At 38.4% G+C, this 20,801-nt stretch overlaps 2 protein-coding genes across 2 annotated transcripts; both read right to left on the minus strand.

The window, feature by feature from the left end:
* Positions 1-1,111: 1,111 nt before the first annotated feature.
* LOC145502678 (ubiquitin-conjugating enzyme E2 H) lies at positions 1,112-8,436 on the minus strand. The gene is made up of 7 exons (XM_081482025.1): positions 8,092-8,436; positions 7,862-7,938; positions 5,539-5,613; positions 4,843-4,882; positions 4,325-4,377; positions 4,005-4,133; positions 1,112-2,831 (listed from the first exon to the last, which is right to left on the minus strand). The coding sequence occupies exons 1-7, from the start codon at positions 8,142-8,144 to the stop codon at positions 2,713-2,715; spliced, it is 546 nt and encodes a 181-aa protein (XP_081338151.1). The 5' UTR covers positions 8,145-8,436; the 3' UTR covers positions 1,112-2,712.
* A 154-nt stretch (positions 8,437-8,590) lies between these two features.
* On the minus strand, positions 8,591-20,494 carry LOC145502699 (zinc finger C3HC-type protein 1-like). The gene is made up of 9 exons (XM_081482055.1): positions 20,289-20,494; positions 18,471-18,560; positions 16,632-16,783; positions 15,344-15,427; positions 14,343-14,470; positions 13,627-13,766; positions 12,346-12,964; positions 11,644-11,811; positions 8,591-11,042 (listed from the first exon to the last, which is right to left on the minus strand). Exons 1-9 carry the CDS (start codon positions 20,375-20,377, stop codon positions 10,968-10,970), a joined length of 1,545 nt encoding a protein of 514 aa, XP_081338181.1. The 5' UTR covers positions 20,378-20,494; the 3' UTR covers positions 8,591-10,967.
* Between the last annotated feature and the right edge of the window lie 307 nt (positions 20,495-20,801).

The raw sequence follows: 20,801 nt of genomic DNA on the forward strand, positions 1-20,801 counted from the left end.
TACAAAGGTGAGAAGGAAGGCGGAAGAGAAGACTTCCTCTCTCGCTTTGTCCCTGCCTATCTCGCCCTGCGCTCCAACCTCGCGACCTGCCGCACGCTTTCACTCTCACAATGTCAATCTACTGGAAAACTGATGAGCCTTTAGTAAGTTCGAGGTCGGCTCCATCTTTGGCAATGTAGCTTTCCGCGCGAGCGTTTAAAATACAGCAAAGGGACAAAACGAAGACCAGGGATATATCTTACATTCCATTTTATTAAAGCTTTTCATTTCGGCGAACAATTGTGTAAAGAGTAAAGGCCTTATAGTCGCTCGAAAGCCAAACCACTCTGTTCCAGGATTACTAGCGAAGGTAGATTAGCCAAGTCAAAAACAAAAAAGAAAAAAACGACAAGTAATAAGTAAGATTTATCACTGCTAAGATTTGAAATTTGATTAATTTGAAATTTAATAAATCCTGGACAACCGGATTCTCGCTTTGAACAAGGCCACGTAAGTCTCTAACATAAAAGTTCGTTACAAATCAATTCGTTACGTTTCTAGATGTTCGTTACCTTTTAAGTTCGTTATGTATCGAACGGTTCGTCGCTTATCGACATGACCGTTGTGTTGAGAAGCCTGCCGGTTTGTTATCAAGGAGCTCGCTACATACACAGTGTACACTGTATTTAAAAGTTAGTTTCTCGTGCTTCCTCGAGCTCCTCCAATACTGGAGTTGACGTTTACTGGTTCTTCTTAATTAAGCTTATAGGATGGTCTGGATGAGTTTTCGGTGATTTCTCGGCAAGGAGTTAAAATTCCAGGCCAATTTTTTTTCACCTAAAAGTTAAAATTTTTGCCAAATTCTCAGCTATCAGATTAACCTCATCCAGGCTCTATTCATGAGACAAAAAAATTAGACTCATAATGGTGTCCCTTCCGTTAAGCGTTCGAAAAGACCTGAAATCCTAAACAAAACTCTCTGTTCTTTTATCAAGGTAAGCATCAAAAGAAGTTTGCCTGAAATTTGACCATCATGATATGAACACCAAGCAATTCAAAACCACTCACCTTATCAATATTACTGTTATTAATAAAAGTTGATGACACTAGATATCATACAATTTTAGAAAGATTAAGAATAATCAAAATACTGAAATTTACTGTAGTTACGTCATCATCATCATCATCATAGATACATACATACTCACTAGCGTGCAATTAAAAACTACAGTCAACTATCACGTAACTATTTTCACAATTTCGGCAATGTAATTTAATTGTATTGAGCAGTCTACTGAATATACACTGATCGCCTACAAACAACAGATATAATAAATTCCCCAAACTCTTTGTACAAATATTACAATACATCCCTGAACATTGAGGGGTAAAATATTATTTTTATGTCAACTCAGGACAACAGTCCTAAAGCTACATTTCCCCGCAATGGTCTTAGAATAGACCATATTTAGAAATGGCCGCCCTCAATACAATGACTTTAATTACATTTCCTCAGACTTTTCTGGGAAAATTTACTGCAAACGATATCAACCACAAGTATCTTGTCTGATTAGTTTGTCTTTTATATTTAATGTCCACAAAGTTAGGTCCCATTCAAATTTCAAGGGGTGAGGTCATGCCCAATATTTCTAAGTAATGAGTTTCTTTCAATCAAAAGAGGAAAGTAAAACAATTCAAAAGGTGTAATTGAGAACCAAAGCAGAACAAAGACGGTTAAAGTTTGGGAAGATCTGAAAAAAATTAGGCTAAATTTTCCTGTTAGTTTCTAATTCCTTCGTGGAATTCGTGGATGCAAAAAAAATGAACCTAACGAGTCTGTCTTTGTTAGTTTTTTTCATGTGACTTGTAATCAATATCAATGTGATTCACTTGAACTTTAAATGTTACCTCTAGGTGTCGATACTGGGGTGGCCAAGTCTAAAGGTCTCAATATTATTTTAAGGCACAAATTTTTTACAGTGTTACAGCCGGTTTAATATTTATACAATATTAATATTACTGGTTAAGTCTTGGTATCTTCACTAAAAAAAAAAAAAAAACTGCAGGAAAAGATCCCAGCCAAGAGGCATTGTGATTTGGTCAACTACAGAAGCGAGTTGACACTCTGGGCTGAGATCACGACGAAAACAAAATTCATAAAATGCGATAAGGGTGCCTCGTTGGTCAACTTCCAAAATGGAGACATTACTCCAGTTTATCTGTCCTCTAGCGTAAAAGTAGCTACATGTCAACTTGGGTTAAAACGACCACAGAACATCAGAAGTAAGAACACTTTGAAACAAGCTCCCCCTGCCCCCTGCACCCCATTCCAAAAATGCCTCCTGCCCCCACCCCCTCCAAAAATAGACTTCTTAAGGCTTTGCTTTCATCTCGAAGATTGAGTGATTAATTTTAAAATACAAACCATCTCTAAAATTAGAAGTTTGAAACAGCAACATCAGTGATGTATTCAGAATAGAAGAGAAGAACTTAAAAATAAAATAATAATGTACTGCAAAAGCAGGTAATAAATAAAATTATGAAGACAATGCCGAGGTTCAATTTTACATCCAGTAACCTATGCTTTTTGTTAAACTATGGGCAGATTTAAGAATTTTTTTTAAAAACATTAAGTATGACAGAAGATACCAAAACTTAAACCACAGGATCATTCCTACAATATAATGTACTATATTTGTCGGCCTAAAGTACAAAAACTTGTCTGTTCTCATGTCAGAGTTCCATATCCTGTGCCTCATCTTCTGAAAAGTCACTAATGGAACTTTCACTCGATGATGACATTTCCTCCTGGTCTTTCAGTGCTTCCTCCGTTGCATATTTTTTAATATATTCTGGTAAGAACGAAGTTGTAAACAATGAACAAATGAAATCTTCTGCAGTCTTAGGAGTATTACTAACAATACTCTCCCTGGATGACATGCTAGTACCACAGGGGCAGATCTAGGGGAAGGGTGCAGGGGGTGCACACCCCCCTTCCTTGAGATAAATCCTTCTCCTTCATATTCGCTTTTAAAATTTGTATACCTCACCAGTCAGTTACACCATTCCTTAGTGGTGCACCCCTCCTGAGAAAGATCCAGGATCTGCCCCTGTACCAGCCGTTGGCCTGCTCCCAAGAATTTTCTGGGAAGCATCCCACCAAGGGGAACAGCAATAACAATATTGCCTACTGTACAAGTAGCATGCGTGAGGCCCTCCTCAAAACCATGCGGCCTAAGAGATAGTGTGCTATGACTCTGGATGGAGATGTCCAGGTTTAAGCACCAGTCAGTATAATTGAGATGTGTTCTTGGGCTCACAATGGCCTCTCTCCACCCTGCAGGAATGCTAGTGAGTAACCAGTGACAGACTAGCATCCCATCTAGCAGCGAGGAGAGGCAATGCTTCTAGCTGCTTCATGCTATAGAAGCTGGAGTTAGTGTCGAGAGCTATGAGCTCGTAAGTTTAAGAGGTTTTTAACTACTAGCAACATAGGTCTGTAGCAAATACTCCTGGGTAAAACATACTCTCTGCACTCATCATGTACCTATGGGCCCATGTATGTACTCTGGTCAATACAATAACGAAAGAGTACCAGTTGCACAATGTAAAAAACCCTAAAAATGTACCCTCCCCTACCACTCCCCTTCTGCATTTCAGCTTAAAGGAGCTCAGTCATGGTTTGCGCATATTGAAAAGTTTAGCCTCAATTTTTCAAATTTGTCGTTTGTAATCCATGTTAATCTTCTCCATCCTTAGCCACCCTTGTTCCTTTATGGTTTATCATTATCTCTTTGGTGTTTTTCTATCTTATTAAACTGTTATTTTCAGGTTTCCTACCATTTAAAGGTAATTTTGTATGTGGCCAAAATAACTCAAAATACCGTGACTGATCCCTTTAATCAAGTCACATTTTTTTTAGTTAGCATCTTGGTTTGGAAAGGAAGGATTCTTGGAAAGTTCCTAAGTTATAATATTCTGCAAGCCTTACAGGGCACATTAACTGAGCATTACTTCATTGTTACCTTGAATTTTTGCCTTGTACTGTTCTGGTTTGTGAAGGTAAAGGGCCGCTGCATCTCCATTGAGTGGATCCACAGGGTTTGGATAAGACAGAAGTTGAGGAAGAAACGACTCAAAGATATTTGACAAATCTGCGGTAATGAATAAGATTTTAGCATCAGTGATCAAATTTTGATTATCAATAAAAGTCAATTTTTCTGTGAAATTGTGTAAGGCATAGCAAGTTGACTAAATCACTTATGAATACAAAGGGAACGTTAAATGTTTTTAGTAGATACTATGAAAGACAAGTCTAAGTATTTTACGGGCAATGTTCACTTACCATAGAGAGCAGTCCACGCCTGATTAATAACATCAAGGCATACTGTACCAGAACTGCAAAGGTAAGTAAAATCCATTTTGAAAAACTTACAGTTGAAGCTCTTGTTGCAACCATTCTCCTACATGACCAGCTCCTGTCAGCGACCATTCACATGAAACCCTGCTCATTTTAAGATGTAGTTGTAGAAAATATCCATACCCTCCCCAGGAAAGGTCTTTTTGTTGGCCCCTCCCCTCCCCCCAGCTTCATGCTGTCCACTTGACTTTTGATACCTTCCACATAACAAGAATTTCTAATGACATTCCATGGGAAACACACATTCTCAGAAGCAATTAAAAGCTCTCAAAAGTGACCAAGACTACTTCTGTGTTAATGAAGGGCTTTTATTTTTAACTCACAAGTGATCACCCCTGAGACACTGACTGCAATCATAAAGCACTGCATTAAAATATGCACTACCACCACTTGAACTTGCAACATTAAAATTGCAATTCACATTTCTCAACTTAAACACTTACGCCTCATCTATGTTTGGATGGAAAATCTTGTTGATGAAACCTTGAATGTAAGAAAAAAATATTTACATTGACATTGGACACATACATTGAACAAACATTAAGTATCACTCTAGCTTAAATGCCATAGTTGATATAAGAATCTGTGCATGAGGTGGGTCGCAGAGCTCTGCATTATTTACATTGCATGGCAGAAGAGTTCAACTCAGGATACACTGCAGACAAACCCAGCTACTGGCAGGATGGATGGCATTTCAAGTCTAGGCTTGAATCCAGGATCCCTGGCATACCAGACAGGTGGGCCCCCACCTACTTGATCACACTGCCTCCTCAATTTTTTTCAACCTTTCTGTGTCTTTTTTGTGAAATTTTTCTACATGTTACATGGAAGCTTGATTTCTCTTTTTGGACATAACTCATATTCCAAACTAAGAATGATCAAGTACTTTATTTACATTTTGTTATGCCAATGACATATTACAGTGTCGAGCCACTGCTAAGGGTACCACCACTTGTAGGCACACACCTTATAAGCAGATATTTTATCATGGCCCAGGACTTGCACATTTAACATCCCATAAGTAGACACTTTTGCTGGCCCCTAGGTACCCTCTTGTAGGAGTTATAACTGTAATCACAAAGTTCATTACTATACATTTCGTTTTAGTTAGAAAGGATTGACTGTTAAAGAGCACTCACCTATGGAAGGTGATTTAAATGGGTATTTTTCTGGTAAATCAACCCTCACTTTCCAAACTCCTCCTTCGTAATGCGCTGCCAAAAAAACAACATACAGCTCAAATTCATTTAATTAACTCTTCCTTTTATACCCTCCCCCCCCCCCCCCCGCAAAAACAATAGCAATCCCTAGGACTCCTAATGCGGACTGGAGTTGATAACACCTGGAATGTCCATCCATCCATTTTTAACTTACTTCCCACTTTGGCAAGCAATTTCTAAATCAAGTATTTAACATAATTAAACCAAAAGAAAACTGCCCTGATAAAATAATTTAAAAACTGTACAGATTGCAAAAAAATATATATATTAATTAAAGATTACCAACAAAGAAAATTCTACAGTACCAGGAAAAGAAAATCAATATATATCTTTCATTGTCAATTATGAAATCAAGGTACTGCTGAAGTTTTTGCCAATAAGGTAAATTCTGAGGACTGATCAAGATAGTTTACACAGTTGCAGAAATTGAACAAGGAGTTCCTGTTTACACAAACTGTAAGTTGGTGAAATATCTCTCTGTGTCGTCTGGCTAGTCCTTTGTAGTTATTTTCAGAGCTGCCACATACTGTGCACATGGCAGTGTCTCCGAGAAATAAATTCACAAAATTCAAACATGCATCATCTTCTCTCATCGCACCAGGAGGCACATTAGGGCGATGATTGGTTTTCGCCTTAAGTTAATTGAATTTAAAATCAAGAATCATATGGTCACTTTGTCACTGGAAAAAAAGCCCTTAAAGTAATTAAATTATATTCTTCGATGGTGTCTACTCGCCAAGCTAAATGATAATATAACACATACATTGAACAGAAGTGTTGTGGCAAGTTGACATAATTTATGACTTCTGTTCATAATTTTGCTCACTGCATTTAATTTTCCTCAACCATTTTTACTGTTATTTATTAATCAAATAAAGTGGTTGGTGAGTGTGTGTTCTAGTCTGACACAAGCCTTTTCTACCCAGCATACACGTAACTATTTCCAATTATAGCTGCTTAGATGTCATTTGATTTTGCATTATATGCAATAAAAACAGTGCTGACATCAAGCTCACTGTATGACAAAATGTAGTCATTTTTTGAAATTTTTTTAATAATATTTTTGAGTATTGGTTTTGTTGGTGAACTTTTGATTTACATGCCTTCATTTGGAATTCTATTTTTCCAACTTTTTAATGGATGATATTTTGTCTGAGCAGGATTAACTGTTAGTTGAAGATTTATTAGTTGGTTACAGTGGTTCACTGGGAGACCCATTTGCTTACTTGCTATTTACCACAGAAAGATGAATATAGAATTTTTTGCTAGAGGCTGTTTGTTACTGTTCAACAGAATGGGAGCTCTGGTACTGTTGCCTTAAAAGTAATAAAACTAAGGTCATTTGCAAGGTCATTCAGGAATGATATTCAAATGACTTTCAAACCACCACAAATGGAAACAAAAATACATAACCACAATGTTTGCAGGAGGTAATTTTGTTGTCTACTTGGGTGCCATTTTGGCTAAGTTACTTCTTGAAATAACAAAACACTTACTAAATTTACACTCTATATTAGTACAAAAGTGGGAAATACCTTCAAATTTCAAAGCATATGGATTTCAAGACAAAGACCTTATTTTGCATGTAAGCTCAAGTTTAAACTTTCCAAAGCTCTTCACATTTGCCTACTAGCAACCTCAAGTTTTAAATAGCCAGAATTTTAAACACAAGCTTTTATATTATCTGAAACACAATGACAGTCCAAGACATTCAATTTATTTTCCCGGCAGCAAAACATCGGATCAGCTGTTTAGCACAGCGAACGAAAATGCAAATACATTCAATAAATTCCACTCTAACCTGGCATTTTTAACATTTTCCGACAACAACAAACAATCTGTCCATAGCTAATGTTGAAATCGTTGCTCGCTTGCCTTCTGGCTTACATGTAGCTGTAATCACTTTCTTATCAGCGAATTCACTCAATAGCAGATCGAGTTTTCGCTCTTTCTATATCAAATGTTTTCAGCCGGTTCCGATGTCACTTTCTAGAATATCCTTCACTGATATCGATTTATAATTTATAATATATGGCAAGATTAACAAGGCTTGGGAAGAAACTGGAACCTTTGGAAGGGTTTAAAGAAATAAATGAGCCTGTGTGGTTGGTTATTTCATCAGATTTTTTGCCCGAAATAGCTTCTCCCTACAGATGATGTAAGCTAACAAAATGTGCGAACACGAGAACATACAGTAAAGTTCGCAATAGATAACAACAAACGAAAATATGCTTGCACTTACATCCACTGGGACCAAAGAACTTCACAATTAACTCGTTCAATCCACCAAGTACTGTCACTTCGTGCTTACTTTCGATTCTGATGATAATTTGTCAAGGAATAACCGTTGAACGTAGCAATCACATAGGATACAAAAACGATCAGCAGGCGAGCGCCATTTTGGCTTGCGACTTTGCTAACGAAAGCAAAACAAATGACCTTTAAATTACACGCAAACTCTGGCAAGGATACAGTTTTATAACATCAGTGTCCATTCGTCTCTTTCCAGGCGATGGAGACGACATTTTTGCCGGTCCTACAGGGCAAAATCTCTTCCAACTTCGTGCCTCGCTGCAGCAACAATGGTCGCACTAAACTTTATGGTTGGTTTGTTGACGTAACATTATTATTTTGATCACGTGAAAGCTAAGCTCCGCCCCCCGTCCGCAGGTCTCGTGAACGGAAATTGAGGAAACCGGAAAATGAAATACTGAAAATAAACCAGAAAAAAAGAACTTAATTTTCTAGTAAAATTCGACATCGCTTGATAGGTGAAGAAAGAACTTGTAATACAGAGGAGATGAATACGAAAGAAAACTGGTTTTGACTCAAGTCACGAGGTATCTTTTATATAGACTGTAAAAAAGGTAAAATGAAAATAAAATAAACTTTCAACCTGGAGCGAGTTCCGCCAACATGGATTCCTGTTTCCGCTCTAAGCACTTTCCTTTTTGTCAATCAAACTGGTTGGCATTCGCTTGAGGCAGTAACAGTGGAGATATAAATGACTTCATTTTCCTTTCTTTGTATTTTTTTTCCAACACACTTAACCTTGACCTGAACAAGAAGGAAAACCTGAGAAAACGTTTTCACGATGTTATTCCGCAACGATCACGTACCTTAACTTTAAAATATTTCAAGGGCAAAAAATCACGACAAAATTCCTTCCCGTGAAAGTTCGTTAATTTCTTTCTCGTTTACTTCAGCTATCTTTTTGCAAACCTCGAAAGACCGAACACTGCGATAGGGCGGAGCATTTCAGCTGACGAGGACTAAAGCTACAAATCAAACCCTCAGTTCATGAATCCGTTTAAAAAAATCCACGAAAATCATGATATTGTGTTGCCTCTAATCCACTGTAAGGATGGATACATCCCGGAAATTTCGAGATGAGGGTGCGAGGTCATTGATAACTGGTGTAAATTTAATTTTAACTTATCAACCCTCTCCTCTATTGAATCATTTACTCTGAGAATTTGATGACCAACAGAAGTCGAAAATCGCTGATAAGTCTTCAGGGAAGGGTGCCGTTTTGGAGCATTTTAGCATTTGTTGAGGGAGAGCGTTACGTGACAACAGTTGTGAATGAAGCGTTGTGTGACGATTTAGGTAACGTATGAGCAGTTCGTTATTTGTCGCTGAGACAAGACTGAAAAAAAAAATTAAAACCGAAAAATATAAAAAATGAAACGCTGTTGCTGTAGCGCAAACAACAAAACAGAAAACAACCTCTTTTAATTTCCCTGTTTATTGGTTTGCTGTTGCCATTGCCTAAAGATTTAGAAACAAAGGCATCGATAACTGCAACGTAATTGTTAATAAGCAATGACGATATCTTACTCACAAATCACAAGTTAACACACTAAAGCCCATACAACATCCACATGCCCGCTTCATGTAGGTTTGCTCTCAATACATTCATGTTCCTTAACCATCTCCAATCAATGCAACATCGTCAAAAAGAAGCAGTAATCACTTAAGTTTCAGTTGACAGAAGTAAAAATTCGCAGGTTTAATTCTCTTGCGGAGAAGACCTTCAATGAATCAAAATTGGTCTATGTTGTATCAATCAATCAGATTTGCGATAAAGATTGTCAACGCACCGAGTTAGATGGAAAGCATCGAGGATTCCTCTTAACTGATACAGGATTCTGTCTGTCTGACTGTTGGTCTGTCTGTCTGTCTCTATGTTAGTCTGCAAGTCTGTCTGTCTGTCTGTCAGTCCATCTGTCAGTCAGACTGTCAGTCCGTCTGCCAGTCTGCCGGTCTGTCTTTGTCTGTCTTTCTCTTTGTCAGTCTGCAAGTCTGTCCGTCGGCCTGTCCGCTTACCCGTCTGTCTGTCTCTATGTTAGTCTGCAAGTCTGTCTGTCTGCCTATCCGCTTACCTGTCTGTCTGTCTGTCCGACTGCCAGTCTGTCTCCCAGTCTGCCGGTCTGCCTGTCTGTCTGTCTGTCTGTCTGTCTGTCTGTCTCTATGTCAGTCTGCAAACCTGTCTGTCTGCCTGTCCGCTTACCTGTCTGTCTGTCTGTCTGTCTTTCTGTTACTCTGTTTTTTGGTCGGTCTGTCTGTCTGTCCCTCTGTGATCGCCTGTCTGTCTTCCTCTGAGAAAAAGAGGTTAACCCGAAACTAACGAATTTTAAAGTTTGGTGTTGTAGAGAGGTTAAAATAAAATTAAGTGAAAGTCAACTTCTAACAAGTGGAAATTTAAACGAAGATGTCCATAGATGATCTCATTATCGTCAGAGCAACTCTGCATGCTCTTCACTGCAAAATGTCTACTCCGATACCAGATATATTCTCTGACTACACATGCCAGTTTGTTTACACTGCAAATTCACCCTTGAATACTATGGTGAACGTAAAATAGCAGCGCTACCCCTCTAAATGTGAGGGTTGTCACGCTTCTAATGACTTCTACTGAAGCTTCCTGTCAGTACAACTGAATCCATCGTAATTGCGTTACCAGATCCATTGTCACAGTGCTCGGGAATCACGCCATCCATGTTATTGTAAAACAGCTCTGTAATAAATCGACGAATAACCAAGGAGAAAGTTCTCTACACCCCTCAGAACAGCAAGTAACGTTACTTTGCGTGTCTCAGTTAAAAAATATAATCCTTTAAATACACTTCAGCACGGAGCGTCCAGTGTTAATGTTTATCATAAAATGTAAGCTGTTGTTTAGAGAGCCCTTTTAAGATACTCAAGTACTCTTCACATGACCGAAGTAAACTGAGCTGAGCCAGGAACAAACGTCCACGAAACCAGTGACGCTTTAGCTAGCATCTCTCCCATCCTATCCCCTGTTTCAATAGTTCTCTTTTTAACAAACAATGTCTACTTTGTGGTCAAGTTTGTTTCACTGGAGAAAAGCAATCACTCAGTAACCTTCTCACTGTTTTCCACGCATCCTGCGGGGGAATCTAAGATGAATAAAAAAACAATAAAGGTATAAACATCTTATTAACCTCGTCTTCTCGCTCTGTACTGTAAGTTACGAACCAAGCTTCGCGCTTGGGTCATAAATCGAAGGGGAAAAAACGACTGAGGATCCGTCAACTAACTGTACGGACCGAGAAGACGAGCTTAGCACGATAGTTATTATGTCTCCAATGTGTGTCTGATGGGTTCGGGAATGATTTCTAGTCACACAGAACGGCTTCAAATGACTTGCGTACGAATCTAAGGCGAGTCAATTCGAAATCGTTGATACATTTGTCGTGGGCAAATTTTCAAACACCGAGAAGAGGGTCAAAAATACGACGCGCAGAAGGTAATTGAAATGTGGTTAAACACTGTCTGGAGTGTTTGATATATCTTATCGATTGAAACTAACACCGAGAAGAAAATGGAGAAATAAAATCGTAAAAATCTATGCTGATCAAGATCAGATATTTAAACACCGTCACGGTCATAATAACCTTGTTTATTAATGAGTTGGAGAAGTTAGCACTTCTGAATTCCGATATAGAAAAACCCTGACAAGTTAAAAATTTAGCGGCACCATTCCAAATCTGTTTTTACCTCGTGTATCAAATGAGTTGCAGTGGGATTCAGTGAAGGTAGAAGGGTCCCCAGAAGGAGCCTCCAGCCAGCTGGTGTAGTGTTCCCGTCACCGCCGCGCATATTCACTACCCACGGACACCAGGTCCGGTGCTCTGATAGCGTGTGGAAAGTGTTCTTTTCTATTTCCTGCAAAATAAAATCGCAAGTCAATAGGCCATTTCCGACTTGCCTTTAGCCTCAGTGTCAAAGCAAGAGTTTAGACAAAACCATTCATATCAAAATGTGTTTCGCCTGTATGTTGACGTTTATGAAAATGAAACCAATTTCACGCGAAAAGTTTTTGCAGGAAATGGTCTGTTACGAGAGAAAAGTAGATATTTTCTCTGGTCTGATGTTCAATCAAGGCCCTATTTCTCTTGTAGGGAAAAGGACATGACGATGAAGTTCAATGAACCCGCAATTTCATTGCTCAGAGACGTTGCATAGCAACATGACATATTCAAATGTCACCATGTTGGCGTGAAAATATTCAAACATTCAGAACCTCGTTTCCAGGGTCCTATCTCTTCTCATTCTGGAAACGAATTTGCAGCACACGGTGGTCAAACGATTTCTTCCCAGCTGAAATTAACAAATGCACGAGCATGCACCGACATACATGCAATACTAGTCAAAATGACACAGCCAGGAAATAATTTGCTTGTCAGACCTTGGTTGTACCTGTAATCTCCTTTTCTTTGCCCTTGGTCCACCATCTTCCCTCTCCGACATGCCCTCCCTACCACACCCCATGAATTCCAGCTCTGATTCAACATCCTGGAGTCTCTCTGACAAGCTTTCATTCTCAACCTCTACACATAAAGACTCTGTCGCCTCCTCGCCTGGCAGGTTGGACAGAGAGCGATGCAATGGAGACTTAAGACCCATTGGCTCATATGATTTGACAGTCAATGTAATAGAAGTCTCTGCTTCCTCGTATTCTTTTTCCATTGCGGAATCCTCCGTTGAGGATTTCTCTGCCCTATCACAACCTCCACCCTCTTCCATGGGCTCCGATTTCTCAGCCTCTGTACCGGCACTCTCGTCATCATCCCTGGCAACCCCCTGGATGCCCCCTTCACTACTCCCACCGCTGCAAGACTCTTCCGGGTCTGGGATCTGCACTGGTCTTCTTTCCTTGTCAAACATCTGTCCCGTGTCTAGATATGGAGGAGCGTCCTGTCCTTGTCTGTCATCTTGGTCAGTCGGAACATGTGTCAAGGGGAAGAAATTCCACACACCCAACTCCCGTCGGCACATGGAGCAGGAGAGAGTATTCAATTCTGGTTCACTTGCTATCCTGTAGGGAATAAGCAAACTTATTACACGACTAGGCTAGTTCAGTAGGCCAACTGTATAAGGTAAAGTCAAGTCAAGTCTGTGTTCACGCCTGGTGGCCCATCAGGCCAAAGGTTATCTGGTCTCCATGGAATGAGGCCACTAGAAACTTGTACTCCTACTTCCCGCTGGATGGGACGAGTCCATCACAGGGTTAACCCCAGCATTAAATTGGCCAGTACCCATTTAATACCCTTGGTTGAAGAGAGGCACTGGGAGAGAAAAGTGTCTTGCCCATGAACACAACATGTAATAGCCCGAAGGCAGGGCTTGAACCCGCTCTGAATTCCAGCACAATAACCACATTATTAACCCAGGTTGAAATCATTTTGAGCTAAAATACATTTTAAACTACAGTCCAACCCCTATTAAACGGCCACCCTCTTGGGAAATGGATAGTGGCTGCTTAAAGGGGGCTGGCCACTCAATAGACATAAAAGCAGTAGAAAAGCCATCATGGGGACTTAAGTTATGGCTGCCCAATTGGGGTCAGGTGGCCATTTAATAGGTGGCTGCTTAATAGGGCTTTGACTATATGTTACATATACATTTTCTCAAAGCTTAATACAAAAATATACTAAATAAAATTATTGCCAAAGTAAGCTTCCTAAAACAGACAGTTACCTGCCCGTCCACCCACAAAGTGCAATAATACAAGATGCTTTAGATGCTTGTTCTAAGTCCAGTTCATTTCTTGTCCAGCTGATGCTTCCTGGGTCGACTAAATTCTGAAGTCCTTCAATGTGACCTGTTGTCAAACAATCCTTGAAAAAAAAAATACATCAATAATAAAACCCACAATTTCCTGAAACTCCTAATAACATCATGAATCAAATTTCACTTGGTCTTGTTTCACTGTAATGGTAATGGTAATGATAACGGTGATGGAAACTTTATTTAAAGTTGAAAAATGTTGGAAGCGTTTGCACAATTTCCCAAGCCAAAGGCTCATGTTGAAAATGCCTGACAAAAAATGAAAAATAAGGAAATACATGTATACACTGATCTAAATGTTTACAATAGCATTAACATGAAGAATGAGTTGTGAACAAAGCAATGAGGGACAGCAAAAAGTCACTGGTAAAAAGCAAAATGGAAAAAAATTACTGATTAGAAGATCATAAGAATTTCACACCAATTAAGAACCATCAAAAGTTGCAGAGGTTTCTTTTTTGGCAAATGCAGCATACAAAGAGGGTAAATTTGAGGACTGAAGACACAAGACAAAATTTCCAGTTGGTACTGTACATCTGACCATGTTTTGACCATAACTTTACTGATTAAATTAGCAAGTTTAAAATTAATTACAGCTGAAATATAAAATATTGTTTGTCACTGACCATGTCCTTGATAGCTTGTTCATCAACAAAGGGGATCTCGTCGACAAGCATGATGATGGATCTCCATCGTTCTCTGTAGTCCTCCAGCCACTGAGAGTAGCTGTACAATGGTAACTTTACAAATGACTCTGCCGCAAAAGAAAAAAGTAGGACTTCAAAAGGCATAGTAATCCAAGAAATGATTAAGAATTATTTTATTTTTTATGGACCAAACAAGAACCTGTAGGTTGACCAGAGTAAAGGCCATTAACTGATGGTAGGGCTCGAAAAAAGTGCCGTCCCATTGCCCCAGACAAGTAGATTTTCCTTCTGGGCAAGTAACTTAACATTCTCACTTGCCCAATGGGCAAGAGACCAAGCAAGTCATCTGCCAACTAAATCATTAAAACAGCAAACTAAGACTTGCCATGGGCAAGCAAAATTTGAGAGATACTTGTCCCAAGGGCAAGTTGGAATTCAAGTTTTTTTCGAGCCCTGTGATGGGAAACTCAATTAAATTGTCACACAAAATTTTACATACATGTGTATTTCTATGCTCTAGAGACTGACACTGCTCATAGTTTTGTATGACACACCAAGCCACATCAATTTTGCAGTTTCCTTAAAGAATGTGCCTTGGTGGCTGAGGTTTAAAATTTAACATCGGGCTAGAAGCCAAAGGCTTGGAAACATGTAACTGCAATAACAGTATAATACAAAATGGAAAATGCAACAGAAATTTCCATTCAGAATGGCACATCAGGAAAACAAGACCACCTTTTCATAAAGTCTGTTTCATTTGAACATTTTTTTTTTGTCGGACTGAACTGATAAACTCATGTTCCATTTACATTCCAACCAGAATTTCTGCAGTAAGTTTTAAATTGAAAACAACCACTAATTCATGGCCCTGACCATAAATTATTATTAATAATTACTGCATAGTAATTCATGGCCCTGACCACAAATTATTACTAATAATTACTGCACAATATTATTATGTATGATAAATAATCACAAACCTGGGCAGGGATTATCAGGCCATGGACACTGTTTAGAATGGCCACTGACAAGTGCTTCCTTCAACTGATCACAAGTCTTGGCATCTAAGATTAGGAATTCAGATTGATACGATTAGAAATATAGTTGAATCCTGCTATTTTAACCTTTCAAAGGAAAGGGAAAAAGGTCAGATGGTGGGGGTTCAGGACAGCTGACAGTGAACAACTGAAACAATACAGCTTCAAAATTTTAAGGGACCTGCACAATTTTTAAGCATCCTCATAAATTGACTGTCTGAGAAAATAAGACCTTCTTGGCACCATTTTTAATGCAAAGGCTTTTATATTGTAACCCTCACACATTGGAGAGAGAGAGGGGAAGTCTGGTACCAATCTAATTTGGCCACCATGTTGAACCTTTGTATGTTTACTCAATTTATTAACCAACGTCTTCAATCACTCATGTTGCTTTTCTTGGATTAAAGTTAAGGCCCTCAGTGTAAGATTGTTTTTGCACAATTTGGTAACTTTTTTATTTCATATTTTCTTCTGCTATTTTATTTCATTTGAGTTAAACGTAATTGTGCATCCCAAGGATGCGACAAGTCCTGTGTTTGTGCGTCCTAAGAAAGTTTTATGCGTGTACATGTAGCATGATTTGTGTGTAAACACAAGCTCCGGCAAAAAGTAAACAATTTGAGTTGCAGTTACATGTAGCAGGGACTTAAAGATAACCATGGTCAAGATAGTGAAGTTCAATTATTGTAGCTAACTGGATTGCTTGGAGTGGATATGCAAAATATGACCAGCTACTGAAAGATTTACATTCTATTTCCATTGAAGCTTAAACGTCACTTACAAGGATCTACAATCATTGTCACGGGGTCCTCAAACTGGTATCATATATTTAGCAAAATAACCCCTAGGAGAAAATCCTTTTGAGGAGAAACAAGAACTTAGTTGCTATTCAACTTTCTTAACCCTTCTCCACACCCTTCCTCACTTTCCTGAAAAAAAGAAAAGCATTACTGAAATATTGTCACATACAGATGGATAATCAATCATCTTTAGACTTTGAGGGTGTAGCTTTTGGTAAATAAATTACATCATTAATAACAAATTAATTTTGACTTAAGTTTGTAAACAATTTTCAGTATCATTTTTAACATCAATTCAACAAACAGTTACATGTATTTCTCTCATATATCTAACACCTGGCATTCATATATAACCTTAAGAGACAGGAATCTTCATTGATGTTACACCTAAAGCACACTACATGTTCATTTCAATATCATGTGCAACTCACAAATGTCAGAATCCCACGTGGTGGATATGGTTGCATCAAGACACGCCTTGCAGCTGACGCACTGTAGTATGTCAACCTCGCTGTTCTCCCAGCCATATTGGGCACAGTGCAATGGCGACAATGCTAGCGGTTTTGCAAACCATGTAAATGGATGGGAAAAGTTAAAGAAGAAACCTCAATTCAGTTTGAAGGGCATAAATTTCACAGTGTAAATGATAATTAACTTTTTTTCCCTTTGCCAAATTGTAAAGATTTTAAAAGGTAGCCCAATAATTTCATATTCTAAATTATGCCATTTAGTAAAACAGTATGTCAACAGTTTGTTTGAAATCTGCAACAATCACTATGACAGGAATCAGAGTTACAATCACTCTTGGAAACCACAATGCATGTTAAGACACTGTATCTGGACTGAGCACAGTCTTGTAAAAAAACAATTCTCTTCAAATAAAGAAACAAATAAAGGAAGTTTTTCAACATCACTATAATGTTTAGGTGAGGAAAGGCAACTACATCAAAGTGGTGAAAATTAGCCAAACTGTGCAAAAATAGTATGTAAACATTCAAGAAGATTCAGATGGAGAATCGTGGACAAAAGTCTTTGGTACACTTACTGTATGTAATGTTAGTAATGGATTATCAGTTTTTTACAACTGAAGTTAGAAAAAAGCCCTGAGCCTATCCTTTTAAAAACACGATTATTTTCCCCCTCCCCAACCAATACAATGTTGGAACTAAGGAGAAAGTGCAGGTACTAGTTTTCAAAATTGTATGTGGGGTAGGGGGCAAGGTTAGGTTCATGTAGGTGAAGTTGTATTTGCACCTGGTGTGTGCGCAAAAGCGCCAAAAGTGCAAATTTGTCCCACGACTTTTGTCCGGGATTGTAGGTCAAATAATTTTAGCACTGACCAGCTGGTCAAAGTATCACCACAATAGCTTTATAAACTGTGGAAGACCTCAAAAGATTCACCCAGAAAGATCAAAAAGTGGCAAGAATGTACAAAATTGGAAAAGAATTAATTGACTTGTATCCTGGTAAACTTGATAAACATTGGCCAGTCTTTTTTCAAGTTTATCTCAATTTGTATGGAAGTATCATGAATTATAATGGTCAGAAATCATCCTTGTTTGTTCTGGGGCAGTGACTACGATTATCAGTTGAGCAACGCACAACAGAACCTTGGTGACATGGTTTTTGGCCTTAAAATTACGTTGTTGTCATGGACAACTTTCCTCATTTCCAAAGGTGACAATATCAAAACCTGTGTATTGCCTACAATTTTGCGTGCTTTGCTGCTAATAATGTCAAACGCCAACAAGTTACCACTGGAAAGGGAGCCAGTTGCCAGTGACAACAACAGGATTTTAATGTTACAACAAGATTACCAAACTTTCATCTTGCCTTACTCAACTGATAATCATAGGATATTGCCAATTGAAGCCTGCTGCTCTGCCAACTTGAAGTTTCGAACTCTAAAATAAGCAGAGCTACATAAAATATTGCACATGACCTTTCCCCTTAATTTAAAAATAAAAAAAAAACCAAGAAAATGTTTACTATAATGTTAAACCATCTGTGTACATGTATTCATGTATTGTCTCCAACATTGTTAGTTTTTGCTCAGTTTATGTTAAATTTTCACACAAAAGTAGCAACCTGCAACATCTTGAATTCCAGATGATGCTCTTAGGGCAGAACTTAGTGTATCAAGAGAAGGGTTTGTTTATATTAAGAGCATTGATAACAGCCTTAGGTACATGTATCTGTTTTCAAAAGCTTTTTGCAATTTTTTTTGGTACATGACTGGCACAATCTGAAACTTTGCATAAAAGGATACAGAGAATGTTTCCACCCGACTCCAAAATGCTTCTTTACTTCTTGGCTGGCTTCCGCAAAATGATTCTACAGGATCATCTTGTTCTGGAATCCTGGAAGAACAAAGGGTTAATGTTAATATAACTGGTAAACCTATCACATTCAATCAGTTGTCCTTAGCTTGACAAAATTAAGGGCTAAATGTAGCAATGCAAAGGGGGTTCATGAAAATGATATGCTATCTGGACAAAAATCAGTGAAATAGATGGAAAAAATGGAGAGCTGATGCCTGATACACAAGTGTGAGAAAATTCAGTTTGACTTGTTCTACGTATTTTTCATCAAGTGACTAATTTACAGAGGGGGCGTAAGGGTTTGCGGTGATGCGGTTTTGCATTAGTTTTGGTGCAGTTGTGCGAAAATTTGTATTTTAACCTGCTGTATTGCAGTTTTTGAGACTAAGCAGTATTCTAAGTTTTCAAAATATAGTGCTGATTCTGTCAAATTGCGACCAAAAAAATGGGTGTTCTGAGCTTATATTTGGGATATTTGAGCTTGAAAACTAGCATCTAGAGGAATTTCAACAACAAAAATCACGGAAAGCATTGACAAAATAAATAAGGCCATATTTCTAATGCAATGGTGAACCTGAAGTATTGATGATGGCATCTGGTACATTTGTAACTATGGTTGCAGTATTTTGGTAAATTTTGGTATTGCGGTTTTTTATGTTTTTCTAAGTGGTTTTGCAGTTTCCGAATCCCTCTTACTCCCCCCTCTTTACAGAATTGACACATAACAAAGAGGAGCACACTCTTGAAAAAATGTCTGGAAACACAAGCTAGTAATATTGTTTGGTGACATCTACGTATTTTGCACGTGTATGACTTGAGAAGAGAGCTAAAATTCAGGCTGACTGCAAATGGCTGCCAGATCATTCACTTATTGCTACAGTATACAGCACATAACACATTATTTTACTTTTACCCACATGTATGAACTATGCCTTAGCTTACATGAGTCTCTTGTAACTCAAATGTTAAAGAATTTGACTTCCGGATGCAAGGTAATTAGATTATAGGTTAACTCCTATTAAAGAGGTCACTATCTGCCAAATGCTCCTTCATCACATTTATCATGTCAAGCACTACACATAAACAAATGTTTATTTCTTTTATTGAACTAATGAGAGTCTAAACTAATGACCCAATCATCCCTTGGTCATATTTTAATAACATATGAGCAACCTTGGGCTTGGTTAAACTTAACACTGTTCAACAATTACCTTTTAGATGAAATTTATAACCAGACATTAGTTATTGAATGATGGGTGTTTACTATGTAGCTTGGCAGTATGTTACTGTACAATGACAGCAAGTACTTTGCGATTTCTGATTTAAAATAACAATAACATAGCAGTTTTTTAACGTTAGCAAGTTGCAGCCAGTTTGGAAACGCTACGGATTAAAATTTTACAGCGACCGGTGCAATGACGCCACGTCTGGCGTAAAAAGTCCTCGAATCTGCAATGCACGTTGATGTCTTCAAATGTTTCATCGTAACGCGATGAAATGCCCCTTTGATGCAGAATTACACAATTCAAGAGCAACATCTTTACAGGAAATCGATTCGACATAGGTCGAGAACGTTTGATCGCGACACTTGAGGTAAACAGCAACATCAAAACCCGATCGATTTTAATCATACATACATGCATACATGTTCGTAAACGTATTTGCATGCTTCGAATAACTTTGAATCGAGCGCCTTTATTTTTTGCTGTTCTTGATTGCAAAGTTTAGACGAACAGATTACAAGTTAGCTTTTCTATGTATGTTTACCTCGACTCGTCTTCTTTGCCAGAAGTGTGAAGAAAACTCGATAACAGAGCGCGAACTCTGCGATCTGTACCTTCCACAGCTGCCGCCATATTGTCTTTGATTTGTCTCGTGTCCAGTACCCCTGGAAACACATTCGCGCGCAAGAGATTCGCGCAAGACAGGAAGAAATGAGTCTGCACTAATTTGTCTGCAGCTTTACTTTACTTGTCTACACTGCAATCCAGCTGTCTTCGTTGATCTTTGCTCACCTATATCATAACAACACGCTAGCAAGCGCAATGATGCAAACATGTGAAACCTCAAAAAAGAACGAAAAAACATCTGCACATGTCAACATCTTAGCGTGCTAACGTGGTTCAAACAAGCAAGTTGCTAACCTACGACGAGGCCACGAGTTCTAAAGATTTTGCTTTCTCTTCCGTGGACTCCTGCGGATAGTAATTAAATAGCTGAGGAAGCATATCCATAAGAAAATTATCCGATTTCAAATAGCAGGAGTTCAAAACGACGAAG

This window comes from Orbicella franksi, chromosome 11, assembly GCF_964199315.1.
Source record: "Orbicella franksi chromosome 11, jaOrbFran1.1, whole genome shotgun sequence".
NCBI classification, from domain to species: domain Eukaryota; kingdom Metazoa; phylum Cnidaria; class Anthozoa; order Scleractinia; family Merulinidae; genus Orbicella; species Orbicella franksi.

Coding starts and splice junctions, on each gene's coding strand:
- LOC145502699 (XM_081482055.1), bottom strand. CDS start 20,377: ATGGCGGCAGCTGTGGAAGGTACAGATCGCAGAGTTCGCGCTCTGTTA. Junction 14,471..15,343: donor GCCTGATAATCCCTGCCCAG/GTTTGTGATTAT, acceptor CTTTTGCGGCAG/AGTCATTTGTAAAGTTACCA. Junction 11,043..11,643: donor CAACTCATTTGATACACGAG/GTAAAAACAGAT, acceptor TATTCATCTTAG/ATTCCCCCGCAGGATGCGTG.
- LOC145502678 (XM_081482025.1), bottom strand. CDS start 8,144: ATGTCGTCTCCATCGCCTGGAAAGAGACGAATGGACACTGATGTTATA. Junction 5,614..7,861: donor GTTCTTTGGTCCCAGTGGAT/GTAAGTGCAAGC, acceptor TTTTTTTGGCAG/CGCATTACGAAGGAGGAGTT. Junction 4,134..4,324: donor GGCGTGGACTGCTCTCTATG/GTAAGTGAACAT, acceptor TCATTACCGCAG/ATTTGTCAAATATCTTTGAG.